A 13,627-nucleotide genomic window follows, 5' to 3' on the forward strand; every position below is an offset into this window, starting at 1 on the left:
CTAGGGAAAACATATAAATAGTCGTCTAGGCCGGGGGGGTCGGCAGGGGGGACTCAGTCCGGTTTTAAACGTACTCTTGAAAGCTGTAATAGTAGAACGCACAAGGTGCAATTTTGAAATTGGGTAGTGCTTCATCAGTTCCTCTTGTCATGTTAGTCAATGGCATACCTTACAGAGCTATTTATAACTTGTCAGAAATGTCCAGATCATTTAGCCCAAGTCAGCTAACATTTTTTACTTAGTTTTTTTAGCCCATAAATATTGTTGTAATGTATTCACATGAATACACAAGACATGTATAGAATTGCAATAAAATTTGCTTTAAAACTGTAAAACTCTCTTTACCCCCCATGACAAAATGTGTAGAATTGCAGGAAATGAGCTTTAAACATGCAAAATTCTCTCCACCAACAAGAAGGGTGTGAACAGTTGTGTATCATGAACAGAGCTTGTCTCAATAGAAATAGATGTGGCTTGTGGGGAGGGGGTGTTCCCCAATGCTGGAAGCGGGGCCCAGAGTGAAAAAGTTTGGGAACCCCTGATCTAAGCCTCAGACTTCAAATGACATAGTGATCCAGTAGGGGATGCTCAAATGAAAATAGTCATCTAGGCCACAAACCTAAAAAAAATGACAATCATCCACGTCAAGACAGTGGGACTAATGAATAAATCCAGGCTTTCGAAGTCCATTTCCCAAAATTCATATTCTGCCTACGACCCCCCCCCCCCCCCCCCCCCCCCCCGTCCCCCAAAGATGTCAGAATGAGTGGAATGGTTCTAGGAACTTTGCCAACCTCGTTTTTGTGTGCCGTCTCCTGTTCCACTGATTCAGACTCGTCCAACTGTAAATCGTGGTGAATCCTACCGACAATGCCAATTGTTAGGTTCTAAGTTTCTGGGACAAATTCCTGTCGGACTCCAAAGAAAGCTACATTTAATTAAACCACACTGGGTCATACAGCTGCAAAAGACAAGTTACAGAATCTCAGAACATATATTTATCACCTCTGTTTTCCCGGACAAGCCCTCCCCCTCCTGAGTTTAGGAGGTACAATGAATCTCTGGTTAGGCAGGTGGTGTTATCATCCCAGCCCGAGTCCAGAACCTTTGGTACTCTTCCACGAGTCTCCCGGTCTTCTTATCAGTAGGGAGTATACTGCACCTTGCCGCAGTCCATTCTTAATTATCCTCTCATACACAGAGGGCTATTTGAGAAAAAGCAATGTATTCATGGATACCATGATGCAAATCATAATGAGTGAATATAATATAACACAGTTAAGCTATAAGACAGTGTCACAGGGCAGGTGTTCGCAATCTATTATCTCTACCATTTGACTCCTGTCTCACAGGGGCATCTATCAAACCCATAACATGTTATTCAGTATTGCTAGGATGCTTATATGATTATAAACATACTAAAACATGCTCAAGTCAATTAGTCACTTTCCGACAGTAGTTTAGGACAAGTTAGGCCCTGGGTTGCTGTAAGGAAAGGGGTGTTGACTCTTTAGTACACATTCTGAGAACTGAGGTACCTGGTTTCCACGTATCTTCGAAAGTTGGGTAATGTTCCTCAAGATGTTCTGTCTGGTTAGTGTATTAGTTATCTAGTCGAGGCCGGTGTCTGTGGTTTTAGTTGATGTTATCCACGGAGAATTTAGAAAGTGAAACTGTACTGGCCAGGGTTTTAATAACCGTGAGGGCCCATGGGGACAGAGAGAGGCATGACACTGATAGGGCTGTATAACTACAGATTTGAGGCTTGAACAACTGCGTTGTGCCTAATCAGATGGTCTGTCTGCCGTTTCTCATCTCTCATGTCATGTAAACGTTATCTATCCCTCTCCCCCTTTTTTTTTTTTCTCTTCTCCCCTTTTTCCATTTTCTGTTTTCACCTTATGCCACCTGTACCCTGTATCTCCCTGCCTATTTACTTCCTCTGCCACTTCTTCCTTTCTGGCTTGTACCTCCCTCCCTCAGTGGCGTAGTGACTTTGTGGATGGCTGGGTCAGTATCCCAGTAAACCATGAGGCCCAGGAGGAGTGTCTTGGCATGGCTGTGTTGGATATGATGAGGATGGCTAAGGAGAGCAGCCAGGCTCCTGTGGACATCTTCAACGACACCAGGCGAGTACACCGGAGGAAGATGGAGCATATTGAACCTCAAAGCAAATTAAAAATGTATTGGGAATCGTTTGGTAAACAAAGCGGCGTTCACAACGGTCAAACCAGGTGGAATGCATAGCCTCCGCTGTGGTCACTAAAGATATAGGGATGTTAACCCTGTGTCCTGGCTAAAATATTAACCTGACATTTGTATTTCCTTCCTGGCCACCTAATCATCCCTAAATCCCTAGCTTCCAATTGGCTTATTCAGTTGCACCCCTCTCCCCTGCAACTCTTCCCCTGAGGTGTTGCTGTAAGAGAGGAATGAACTGGGTGAACACATCACTGTTAGGGTTAAATATAACTTGCACGTTTTGGCATATGACATATGGTATAATGACGGCGCTCTCTCTCTTCTAGAGGTCTTCAGATCTACCCAATTACCTGAGATCTGACCAACATTTTGTAGTTAACCCCTTGGATCCCAGGTTGGATATCGCCCGGTGGCCACATACCTCAGATCTGTGTGAAAATAGGTGAAATACCAACCGGATCTGAAATGATATCTTTGAGTTTTGTTCCTAAACAATATAAATGCTAATTTCAAACATTTGCATTTTATTCTCTTAACGCTAGAACCGCCATAGGCCAACGGCCACTGACGTTTGATTTTGTACTGTATATTAAAAGAACCCCCCCCCCCCAAAAAAAAACCGCCATGTCCTGTTCCTCGCCTGACTTTTCCTAAATGTTTGTATTTTACACTGCTCACTTGTCAGAATTTTTAAATCACAAACAGAAAAGTATATAGAACCTTTTTACCCATTCATTTACCCGTAAATTTTTTCTCACACTTATTCCCAATTCATTCCGCCAAGACAATGTGCTGTAGGACGTTGGTACCTAGCCAGGCGCTAATGCGCCTCTCTTTCTCTCTCACTGAATGAATGACAAATGAATGAATGGGCAATAATTATGCAAGTTACTTCACAATCAAATTTAAATGAGGCCTAACTGAATGATGAGGATGAAGAGGTTGATTTAATTCAGAGCAATAGTGGTGTAACGAGGAGTTTGTTATGCCTATTTATCAGTGTTGGCTTATGTTAATAATTTGACCACGCACCTTGCAGGTTGATACATTCTCATTTACGTTTTACTTTGTAAAAATTAGCTGTTATGGTACTGTTTGATTTACTAGGACTCTATTACTAATCAAATGTATTGTACAGGAAATGAAAACATGCTGTGTGTTGCAGTAGGCCTTTAGAATAACGCAAAACATATCCTTGACTCGATCCAAGTTGATGAGCGGGAAACCAACAATGCCAGTCAGCCTGCACAGCTGGCCCATCGAAACTATACCAAAACGAATTTCACACGTAATAAGAGTTAGCCTATAGACCAGATTAAATTGACAATAATCTGATGAGTGACAATATTAGGCCTATCGGTACTCAAATTGTACATGAAGAGATGGGCGCATCTTGTAATTGACAGATGCAGGGAAAGGAGCATTGCTTTATCAAATCCTTCTTCGGTCACATGCAGGTAAAACATTTTGATTTCTACGTAGTATCTGAAAGAGCATATTCTGCAGTTTCTGTGACACTTTGTCAAAAACTCAAAATTCAAGAGGTATTTTTCCAAATGTCACTTTTTAGAAGACTAACCGTGCTGTCCATGCATTCAGCACATGACCCAGCGGAATTATGTTTTTAGATTTTTCTATTCATTTTCAAATTAATTACATATGAAAAGCTTTTTACCAAATGTATGTCCTAAATAAAAAAGCATTATGTTTTGGGCAAATCCAACAACATATCACGGAGTACCACTCTTCATATTTTCAAGCATGATGGTGGCTGCATCATGTTATGGGTATGCTTTTCATCGGTAAGGATTGGGATTTTTTTGTTGATGAAAAATAAATGGAGTAGAGCTAGGCGCAGGCAAAATCCTAGAGGAAAACCTGGTTGTCTGCTTTCCAACAGAAATTAGGAGATACATGAACTGGCCTTTCAGCAGGACAGTAACCTAAAACACAAGGCCAAATATACACTGGAGTTGCTTATCAAGATTACCTCCTGAGTGGCCTAGTTACAGTTTTGACTTAAATCGTCTTGAAAATCTATGGCAAGACTGTCAAGCAATGATCAACAACCAACTTGACAAAGCTTGAAGAATTAAAAAAATTATAGTGGAACAAATATTGCACAATCCAGGTGTGCAAAGCTCTTAGAGACTTACCCAGAAAGACTCACAGCTGTAATCACTACCAAAGGTGATTCTAACATTGACTCAAGGTTGTGAATATTTATGAAAATGTGAGAGTTCTGTATTTCATTTTCAATAAATGTGCAAATACTTCTAAAAACATGTTTTCACTTTGTCGTTATGGGGTATTGTGTGTAGATGGGTGAGATAAAAAAATAAATAATATTAAATCAATTTCAAATTCAGGCTTTAACACAACAAAATGTGGAATAAGTAAAGTATGAATATTTTCGGAAGGCACTGGTCATGCAAATCAATGAACATATAAACTCTTAGTGTGTGTGAGATTATCAGTATTGAAAACGTGTTCATGACATCCTTTACAGAACATAATAAACCCATGTCATTAAATATTTCCTGATACACGGTGTCTGTACTCACCCGGGCCTCCTTTTCTCACTCCATCACACCACACCTCCCTCCAATCCAACCCAGCCCATGTATTTAGAATATATATTATTTTATGTTAGTTGCTAATTTTCACATTTTGAAAAATGTCCTTTCTTAAAACATGATATTGTATCACATAATTCATCTCTTGGCTGCTATTGATACTAGTATTTAATGCACCCAATTGTAACTAAACCAATCCCATTCTGTCTCCCCCCCCCACAGCTATAAGTCATTCCTGCCCAAGGACATACGTGCCCGTATCCAGGAGTACCACTTTGTGACCCGGAAGAGAATCCGCCATCGCTTCAAGAAGTTCATCCAGCAGTTCTGCCAGTGTAATGCCACCGCTCGCGATCTCAAGCTCAAATACCTGGCAAATCTGGAGATGCTGCAGCCAGCCCTCTACTCCGAGTGCTTCCGGGTCACAGAGTCCTCGGCTGGAGAGGTCACCATCGTCGTCACGGGTAACAATGGAATTCAGTGGTCCCAGGGGAAGGATATGGAGATAGAAAAGGTAGGGAGAAGTAGCATTCTCTTCTTTCTCTTCTTGTTTCTTGTCCTCTTATTGTCCTTTCTTTCTATTCTTCTCTTCTTGGAAACGGCATATGCCGTGCTGAAACGACCACAAAATGGCTATGATTAGTTATGTGTTTCAATTGTCTCATGCAATCATTTGATAGTTTCATAGAGAGTAAGCGGAAGGGCGTTTGAATGTTGTGCATTCAGGATTGCTGCTACTGTATGTGACTTCTCTTTCTCGCTCACTATCTCTTTCTCTCTACCGGTGTCTCTCAGGGTTTCCAGACGTACTGTGATTTCCCCGAGGTTATAGACATCAGCATTAAGCAGGCCAACAAGGGCGGTGCTATCGAGAGTCGTATCGTCACCATCAACAGACAGGACCATCAGACTCTGGTACGACCACCCTGCTAACCTAACTCATAGATGGACAAGAACACCTGCTTTATCTGAAATGATAATGACCCTATTCCCGATATACACTGAGTGTACAAAACATTATGAACACCTTCCTAATATTAAGTTGAAAACCCCCCCTTTGCCCTCAGAACATCCTCAATTCGTTGGGGCATGGACTCTACAAGGTGTTGAAAGCATTCCACAGGGATGATGGCCCATGTTGACTCAAATGATTCCCATCGTTGTCAAGTTGGCAGGATGTCCGTCGGACCATTCTTGATGCACACGGGAAACTGTTGTATGTGGAAAAACCCAGCAGTGTTGCAGTCCTTGACACAAACTGGTGTGCCTGGCACCTACTACCCTACCCCGTTCAAAGGCACTTTAATCTTTTGTCTTTTCCATTCACCCTCTAAATGGCACTAATACACAATCCATGTCTCAGTTAACTCGAGGCTTAACAAGCCTTCTCTAATCTGTCCCCTCCCTTTCATCTACACTGATTTGAAGTGGATTTAACAAGTGACATCAATAATAGATCATAGCTTTCACCTGAATTTATCTGTTCGGTCTATGTCATGGAAAGATTTGTACACTGTTTATAAACTCAGCTAAAAAAGATATGTCCCTTTTTCAGGACCCTGTCCTTAAAATATCATTTGTAAAAATCAAAATAACTTCACAGATCTTCATTGTAAAGGGTTTAAACACTGTTTCCCATGTTTGTTATGAACAATTAATGAACATGCACCTGTGGAACGGTCGTTAAGACACTAACAGCTTATAGACAGTAGGCAATTAAGGTCACAGTTATGAAAACTTAGGACACTAAAGAGAAAGGTGCCCAGGGTCCCTGCTCATCTGCGTGAATGTGCCTTAGGCATGCTGCAAGGTGGCATGAGGACTGCAGATGTGGCCAGAGCAATAAATTGCAATGCCCGTACTGTGAGACCCCTTAGACAGTGCTACAGAGAGACAGGACAGCTGATCGTCCTCGCAGTGGCAGACCACGTGTAACAACACCTGCACAGGATCGGTACATCCGAACATCACACCTGCTGGTCAGGTACAGGATGGCAACAACAACTGCCCGAGTTACACCAGGAAAGCACAATCCCCCCATCAGTGTTCAGACTGTCCGCAATAGGCTAAGAGAAGCTGGACTGAGGGCTTGTAGGCCTGTTGTCTGGTGAGGACCTGCCTTACATCACCGGCAACAACGTCGCCTACGGGAACAAATCCACCGTCGCTGGACTAGACAGGACCGGCAAAAAGTGCTCTTCACTGACGAGTCACTGTCTTGTCTCACCAGGGGTGATGGTCGGATTCGCATTTATCGTTGAAGGAATGAGCGTTACACCGAGGCCTGTACTCTGGAGCAGGATCGATTTGGAGGTGGAGGGTTCGTCATGGTCTGGGGTGGCGTGTCACAGCATCATCGGACTGAGCTTGTTGTCATTGCAGGAAATCTCAACGCTGTGCATTACAGGGAAGACATCCTCCTTCCTCATGTGGTACCCTTCCTGCAGGCTCATCCTGACATGACCCTGCAGCATGACAATGCCACCAGCCATACTGCTCGTTCTGTGCGTGATTTCCTGCAAGACAGGAATGTCAGTGTTCTGCCATGGCCAGCGAAGAGCCCAGATATCAATCCCATTGAGCACCTCTGGGACCTGTTGGATCAGAGGGTGAGGGCTAGGGCCATTCCTTGGTGGAAGAGTGGGGTAACATCTCACAGCAAGAACCGGCAAATCTGGTGCAGTCCATGAGGAGGAGATGCACTGCAGTACTTAGTATCTGGTGTGGACACCAGCTGCAATGACTGTTACTTTTGGTTTTGTTCAGGGACACATTGTTCCATCTCTCTTAGTCACATGTCTGTGGAACTTGATCAGTTTGTCTCAGTTGTTGAATCTTGTTAAGTTCACACACATATTTACACGTGTTAAGTTTGCTTAAAATAAACGCAGTTGACAGTGAGAGGACGTTTTTTGCTGTTTATTACCCTACAGCCACTTGAACACCTTGTATGTGTGGAAGAGTTTCTTGGGTCAGCGTGGCGGAGGCGACGTTGCCTACCCTCACCACCTGGGATCTGCCCGTCAGGAAGTCCAAGATCCAGTTGCAGAGGGAGGTGTTCCGGTGTCCTAAGCTTGGTGGCGAGCTTGAAAGGGACAATAATGTTCATCGCTGAGCTGTGGTCAATGAACAGCGTTCTCACATAGGTGTTCCTCTTTTCTAGGTGGGTTAGGGCCGTGTGAAGTGCAATTGAGATTGTGTCGTCTATTGTTCCGTTGCGGGGGGGTTGCAAATTGGAGTGGCTCTAGGGTGTCTGGGATGAGGGTGTTGATGTGTGCCATAATCAGCCTCTTTAAGCACTTCATGATTACAGATGTGAGTTCTGCAGGGCGGTAGTCATTGTGGCATGAAGCCTTAAGAGTTCTTGGGACCAGGAATGATGGTGGTCATCTTGAAACATGGGGATTACAGACTGGCACAAGGAGAGGTTGAAAATGACCGTGAATATCCCTTCCAGCTGTGCCCTGGAATACCGTTGAGCCACACAGCCTTGTGGGTGTTGACTAGGACTGTGGTGGTCATTACATTTTGTCAGCCAGTTATCATCTTACGGTAATTTACGGTAATTTACCGTTAACTAACAAACACATTCAGCATCTCCAGGTCTCCATGCATACAAGCTGCTCATCTGCGCACTTGGAACATTTACATATTGAAAACTTTCTAATAAATCAATGTAATATATACCATCACAATAAATGCATTATTTTAGGCAGGTCTAAAGAAACGTAATATAAAGAAAATGTGTTTCAGAAGAACAGGATATGAGTTGGCCTACAGTATGTTATCTTGCTATGCGCCATCTCATAGGCTGTAGGCTTGTTCATTTAGCAGACATGATATGCTTATGTCCCGTGACAAATCTATGATTGTATAGTAAGAAGAATAGAATTGAGGTTGGCGAGATAAAATGTGAAGGATATTTTTCCCATTCCGAAGCGGCTATGTTGAGCATAAAAGTGATCATTTGAAACCGGTCCTATAGGCTATCGACTTTAGTTGTGAATGTTTACAAGTCTTAGAATGTCTTACAAATCAGAACGTAAATGGGCTGCATAGTGCAACTATAGGCTATTGATGCGTTTGAGAAAGTAGCCAAAACAAGTTGCGCTCTGTTCTTTGTCTCAGGCTGCACACGCTGTGATCATCAAGTGATCATATTTTCGCCCGTCTGACTTTTCCAGGGCCTGCACCAGAACGAATCATTTGGGCGGCATTTGATTTCTATAAGAGGGACTCTTTTTTTTTTTTCCCCCACGGGACCTTTTGTGTGCGTTAATTTTGTTATTGGGTGTCATAATGAAGACCATAAGCAGCGCGTGAGTTTCAAGTTTAGGAAAGCTTACAATTTCTCCTAACATTTCTACCTACTGTATCTGTGTGCCAGTCATAATTAGTGGAAACATTTCCGTGGAACAATTTCATTTCAATAATATCATTGTTTCTCAACATTATTGTCACGTGGTTAATCATAATCTGAATTAAAATGATATAAATCTAAAAGTTCAAATTCAACTAATGCAGGAGCAATCAGTCTTTGCCATATGGACACATTGATACGCGGCTAAAGGAATTAGGGCGTGAAACTCAAGAGAGCCTACAATGCAGCAGTAGGCCTATAACTTCCGTCGTCAACTAAGTCAAATACATCGGCCTAAAGCTGACAAATAAAAACAGGAAATCTCCAGATTAAAATCTAGATTCTTTCAATCACATGAATCTTTCTACTCCTCCTGTTTGCCTCCCTTTCATTCTGACCTGTCTTGAGCTATCGCTAGTGAAGTGCAACTATGTATCAACTGAGCAGGTTGGCGTGCTCAGGCGCAGAGAAACCACACACATGCTCATTGCTCACATGGGGCACTCCAAACAAAAGGCAATTAAAAAAATTGACAAAACACCTAAAATGATGGTTATGAAATTAACCAAAACTTGTTTCTCACAAGTGTAGCAGGTGGTGAACTCTGCATTCAACGTTTCCTCTCTGGGAATGAGAACGGTAAATTACTGTAGTACATGCAATAACATAAATGAATGTAACCAAATGACGGGGATTAACGGGGAAATTTACTAGGCCTACGGGTGTCTTGGAAATTCAGTACTGAGAGAGACGTCATTTCTTCAAACAATCATCTCTTTATTTAATATCGATTAATTATTGCGATAATGAAACCGTCAACCCAACAGCCTTGAATAAACAATCAAAGGGAAAACAATTCACACAATGAAACAATGAATGTGCAAGAATAGGCGGGAGAGAGCGAAGCATATTCTGGAGAGCCGAGTGCTTGCATTCTGGAGAGGGAAGGCCATATATTTGTCTAATTTTTTAAAAATTATACTCAAGACACATTATCTAAACACATTTTAGATGCTTTTCACTGACAGCCGCAAACACAATAATCAGCTAGGCCTATTGCCACATGCGCTGCCCAAATTGTGAGCTTCCAAAATAGGCATAGGCCTATGAGCTTGTGATTTTTAAAACAACCCACAGCTATTTTGTTTCAAAGAAGATTATGATCCTCTGTGGCTAAGTCAAGCTCTCTGATAAAGTATTTGGAATGATTTTATTTAGACAGGAGTAATTATAGAATACGTCAATTTACTTTAGGGGAAGTCCGCATCTGAACAGTGCACTATGCACCCGCCAACTTCCCTTTCTAATTCGAAAGTGGCTGAAACCAGAGATCTGTATATAATGATGAAATACGCATGTCTCCACCCTAGCAATGTGAGTCGTCGTCCCAAAGGCAGGAGTGCAGGCGACAATCTTAGGTGTGCATATTACAGTATGCCCATAGAAACGCATTGGGCTTATTCGGGGAAGATTTTTGCAAGAGGGAACCCTCTCGCTTCGCCTCTTCCTCTCTGCTGAAACTAGCGAGCGAAACAGAGCCCCTCTCTTACTATATGTAGCCCATGTGTCGGAAGCTGTCTGGACAGAAAAAAGTATGACATGCTATACTCCTTTTGTCCAGACAGCATCAGATACATGGTCTACACATACTGAGACAGAGTGAATGGAGGCTGCTTTTCCACAGTTAAAAAAAAAAAAGAAGTTTATTTGTATTTTTTTCAGTCATGCTGGGTAGGCTACTCCAGTTATTTCACTCCACACATCAACCACTGTTCGAGGAGCATGAAGCCTCACGTTGCGGGACAGTTGATATTTCGCCCAAACGTTGTATGCCACGGGCTCTCCAAACCTGTTCCTGCAGCTACCCAGTGTGGTGGTAAATACGGTTACCACAAACAGCCCTAGTGTTGACCAGATTAATTACGTCGGCCTTGTCAGGTTGCTGGTTCATATCTGGCGCAAAGGAACAACGAGGCCTTTTCCGTAGAAAAGCATGTCAGAGTACTGACCCAACCCTCTCTTTTCCTCCATCTTCTTTAAACTGTCTCTCCTCTCTCTCGCTCTCGCTCTCTCTCTCTCTCCCCTACTACACAGGAGCTGGAGTTCCGTTCCCTGTCCGAGGCTCTGTCCTTTGTGTCCTTGGTGGATGGCTACTACCGGCTCATAGCAGACTCCCACCACTACCTGTGTAAAGAGACGGCGCCCCCTAAGCTGCTGGAGGCCATTCAGAGCTACTGTCACGGCCCGGTTTCGTAAGTCAAGTGTGTGTGCGTACGCTCACGCTCACACTCAACCATGACTGAACCCATCTGTCCTCTCCATCTCTGTCCTCAGGGTGGAGTTTGCGACCAGTAAGCTGCGACGGTCTGGGAATCATAAGGGTCTGTACATCCTCCGCAGCAGCCCTAAGGACTACAACAAATACTTCCTGACCTTTGTAGTGGGGGTGAGTACAATGCATGATACTGGTGCTGTGTGACCTGATGGATTGAGTGGCCCCAGAGTCCCCTGACCCACTGCTCTAACTTTAAAACTAGAACTATTCATGTTTAGTCCAGAACAGACTTATGGTAGCCTTTCTCCTCATGTGTACATTATATAACCTTACTGTCAAAAGTGTATGTCTGTCTCTGTGTGTATCTGTCTTTAACCTGTTCCCCCTCTCTTCTCTGAAGCAGAGTGACAGCCTGGTGGAGTTTAAGCACTGCCAGATAGTGAAGACAGACCAGGGAGAGTACGTCCTCTCTGGGGCTAAGAAGAGCTTCAGCTCTCTAAGGGAGCTGCTCCACTGCTACCAGAAGGAGGCGCTGCGCTCTGACGGATACATCTTCAAGTTCACCAAGTGCTGCCCGCCAAAGGCCAAAGGTGAGAGGTCAGGGGATAAGGAGCAACAATGGGTCATAGCTGTGTTTTTGTGTTTATAACAATAACATAAACTGTCCTACTTGATTTCATTGACCAATGTTAGCAATTTGGGGAAACGTTTGGGCTCGCTCTCCAGCCACACTTGACTCTCGATCTATATTCTCACAGGAGTTTAATAAACAAATAATGCACTATCCTTCAAAAGGAGACGTGACACACGGATCGAGGAAAGGATGAATGCAGCAAAGTACAGAGAGATCCTTGATGAAAACCTACTCCAGAGCACTCAGGACCTCGGACTGGGGAGAAGGTTCACCTTCCATCAGGGCAACGACCCTAAATACTGAATACTTTCTAAAGTGCGATTTATATGAACCGATTCTAATAAGATTTCATGTTGCTAAAATGCTGTCGGTTCCACTTTGAATGCAACAATGGTTAAGGCACAGAAGTTATTTTCAAAGAGATGGCTAACAGCAAGCGCTGCAATACAAAACACAGTTCCGCTCACCAGATGATGATAATTTGGAACTTCTTGTTCAAAGTTATTCTTGAAAGGAAGAAGCTAACAAATTAGCAACAACATCGTCTTTGATACCTGCTGCAACCGCTGCAAACTAGCCAACAACAAAAGCTAGCTAGACTGTGGGAAAACTACTGTTCGCTGTTGCGCAGTGACCTGTTTCCATACGTTTTTGTAAAAACGGTCCCACCCATTAAGTCAAAATGTGACTGGTGACATTTAGTCTTGAATTGGACTTGCATTTTTCTGGTCTTGGCTCGGTCTCTGACCTCTTGTCCCCCTCCCGGTCTTGACTCACATACAATAACAAAATGTATGTAACCCACTAGTTGCGTTCTACAGTATATTCACAGGTTACTTAAGGAGTTACGGGGGAGACGAAGACAATCTCTTTATATACCCCTAACTCTACATCTTCATCTCTGTCCCATCTTTCTGCAGACAAGTCTAACCTGTTGGTCTGCAGGGGTAACCAGGGTGCTGAGGTACCGCTCTCCCCCTCCCTCCACAGACACATTAGCCAGATGGTGTTCCACAAGATACGCAAGGAGGACCTTGTCATCGTAAGATACCTCTCTCAAACACTATTTTTCTACCTATCCGTATTCCTCCTCACTCATTACTAAAAATGAATCGCTCTGGTCAATTAGGTTGAGAGCAGAGGCCACTGGGTTCTGTACAAACACACACACACGTACAAAAAATACTTCTGAAGAGGCGATTATTGTGTAGGTTGGGGGTAGTAACAGACCTGCCACTTATCCACCAGGGAATTGATTGTGTTCCCTGTGTGTTACAGAAAGATAGTCTGGGTCAGGGAACATTCACTAAGATCTTCTGTGGCGTGAGGAAGGAGCTTGGGGACTATGGAGAGATTCACCAGATGGATGTCATTGTCAAGATCCTGGACAAGGCCCATCGCAACTACTCCGAGGTTAGTTAAGAAAATGACTCTCACATCAGTAAGAGATTCATCTTAACTTAGTCTTTGATTGAAATCAATGCATGAAAAAGTGAAAACTCTTTCAATCCAAATCCAAGTTAGGATATGACCCTAAGAGAGCTGTAATGTTCAGGAGCTAGTCTTGATTTGACTTGAAT

General features: G+C 43.2%; 1 protein-coding gene across 15 annotated transcripts in view; it reads left to right on the forward strand.

Moving 5' to 3' along the window:
* Positions 1 to 13,627, forward strand: part of jak2a (Janus kinase 2a) — an 87,142-nt gene that overhangs the window by 59,417 nt on the left and 14,098 nt on the right. For 6 of the 15 annotated variants that reach the window (XR_016496087.1, XR_016496089.1, XR_016496091.1 and 3 more), the window contains 8 exons: positions 1,984 to 2,129; positions 5,001 to 5,292; positions 5,574 to 5,693; positions 11,233 to 11,390; positions 11,473 to 11,584; positions 11,817 to 12,003; positions 12,968 to 13,089; positions 13,326 to 13,460. Coding sequence is in view for 7 of the 15 variants with exons in the window: in XM_021603120.3 (XP_021458795.3) it covers positions 1,984 to 2,129; positions 5,001 to 5,292; positions 5,574 to 5,693; positions 11,233 to 11,390; positions 11,473 to 11,584; positions 11,817 to 12,003; positions 12,968 to 13,089; positions 13,326 to 13,460 (1,272 nt within the window). In the remaining 8 variants the exon portion in view is untranslated. Of the gene's footprint in view, positions 1 to 1,983; positions 2,130 to 5,000; positions 5,293 to 5,573; positions 5,694 to 11,232; positions 11,391 to 11,472; positions 11,585 to 11,813; positions 12,004 to 12,967; positions 13,090 to 13,325; positions 13,461 to 13,627 lie in introns of all 15 variants that reach the window. The other 9 variants (XR_002473508.3, XR_016496088.1, XR_016496090.1 and 6 more) reach the window with 3 other exon arrangements.

This window comes from Oncorhynchus mykiss, chromosome 5, assembly GCF_057628025.1.
Source record: "Oncorhynchus mykiss isolate SJ-2025 chromosome 5, ASM5762802v1, whole genome shotgun sequence".
Classification (NCBI taxonomy): Eukaryota; Metazoa; Chordata; class Actinopteri; order Salmoniformes; family Salmonidae; genus Oncorhynchus; species Oncorhynchus mykiss.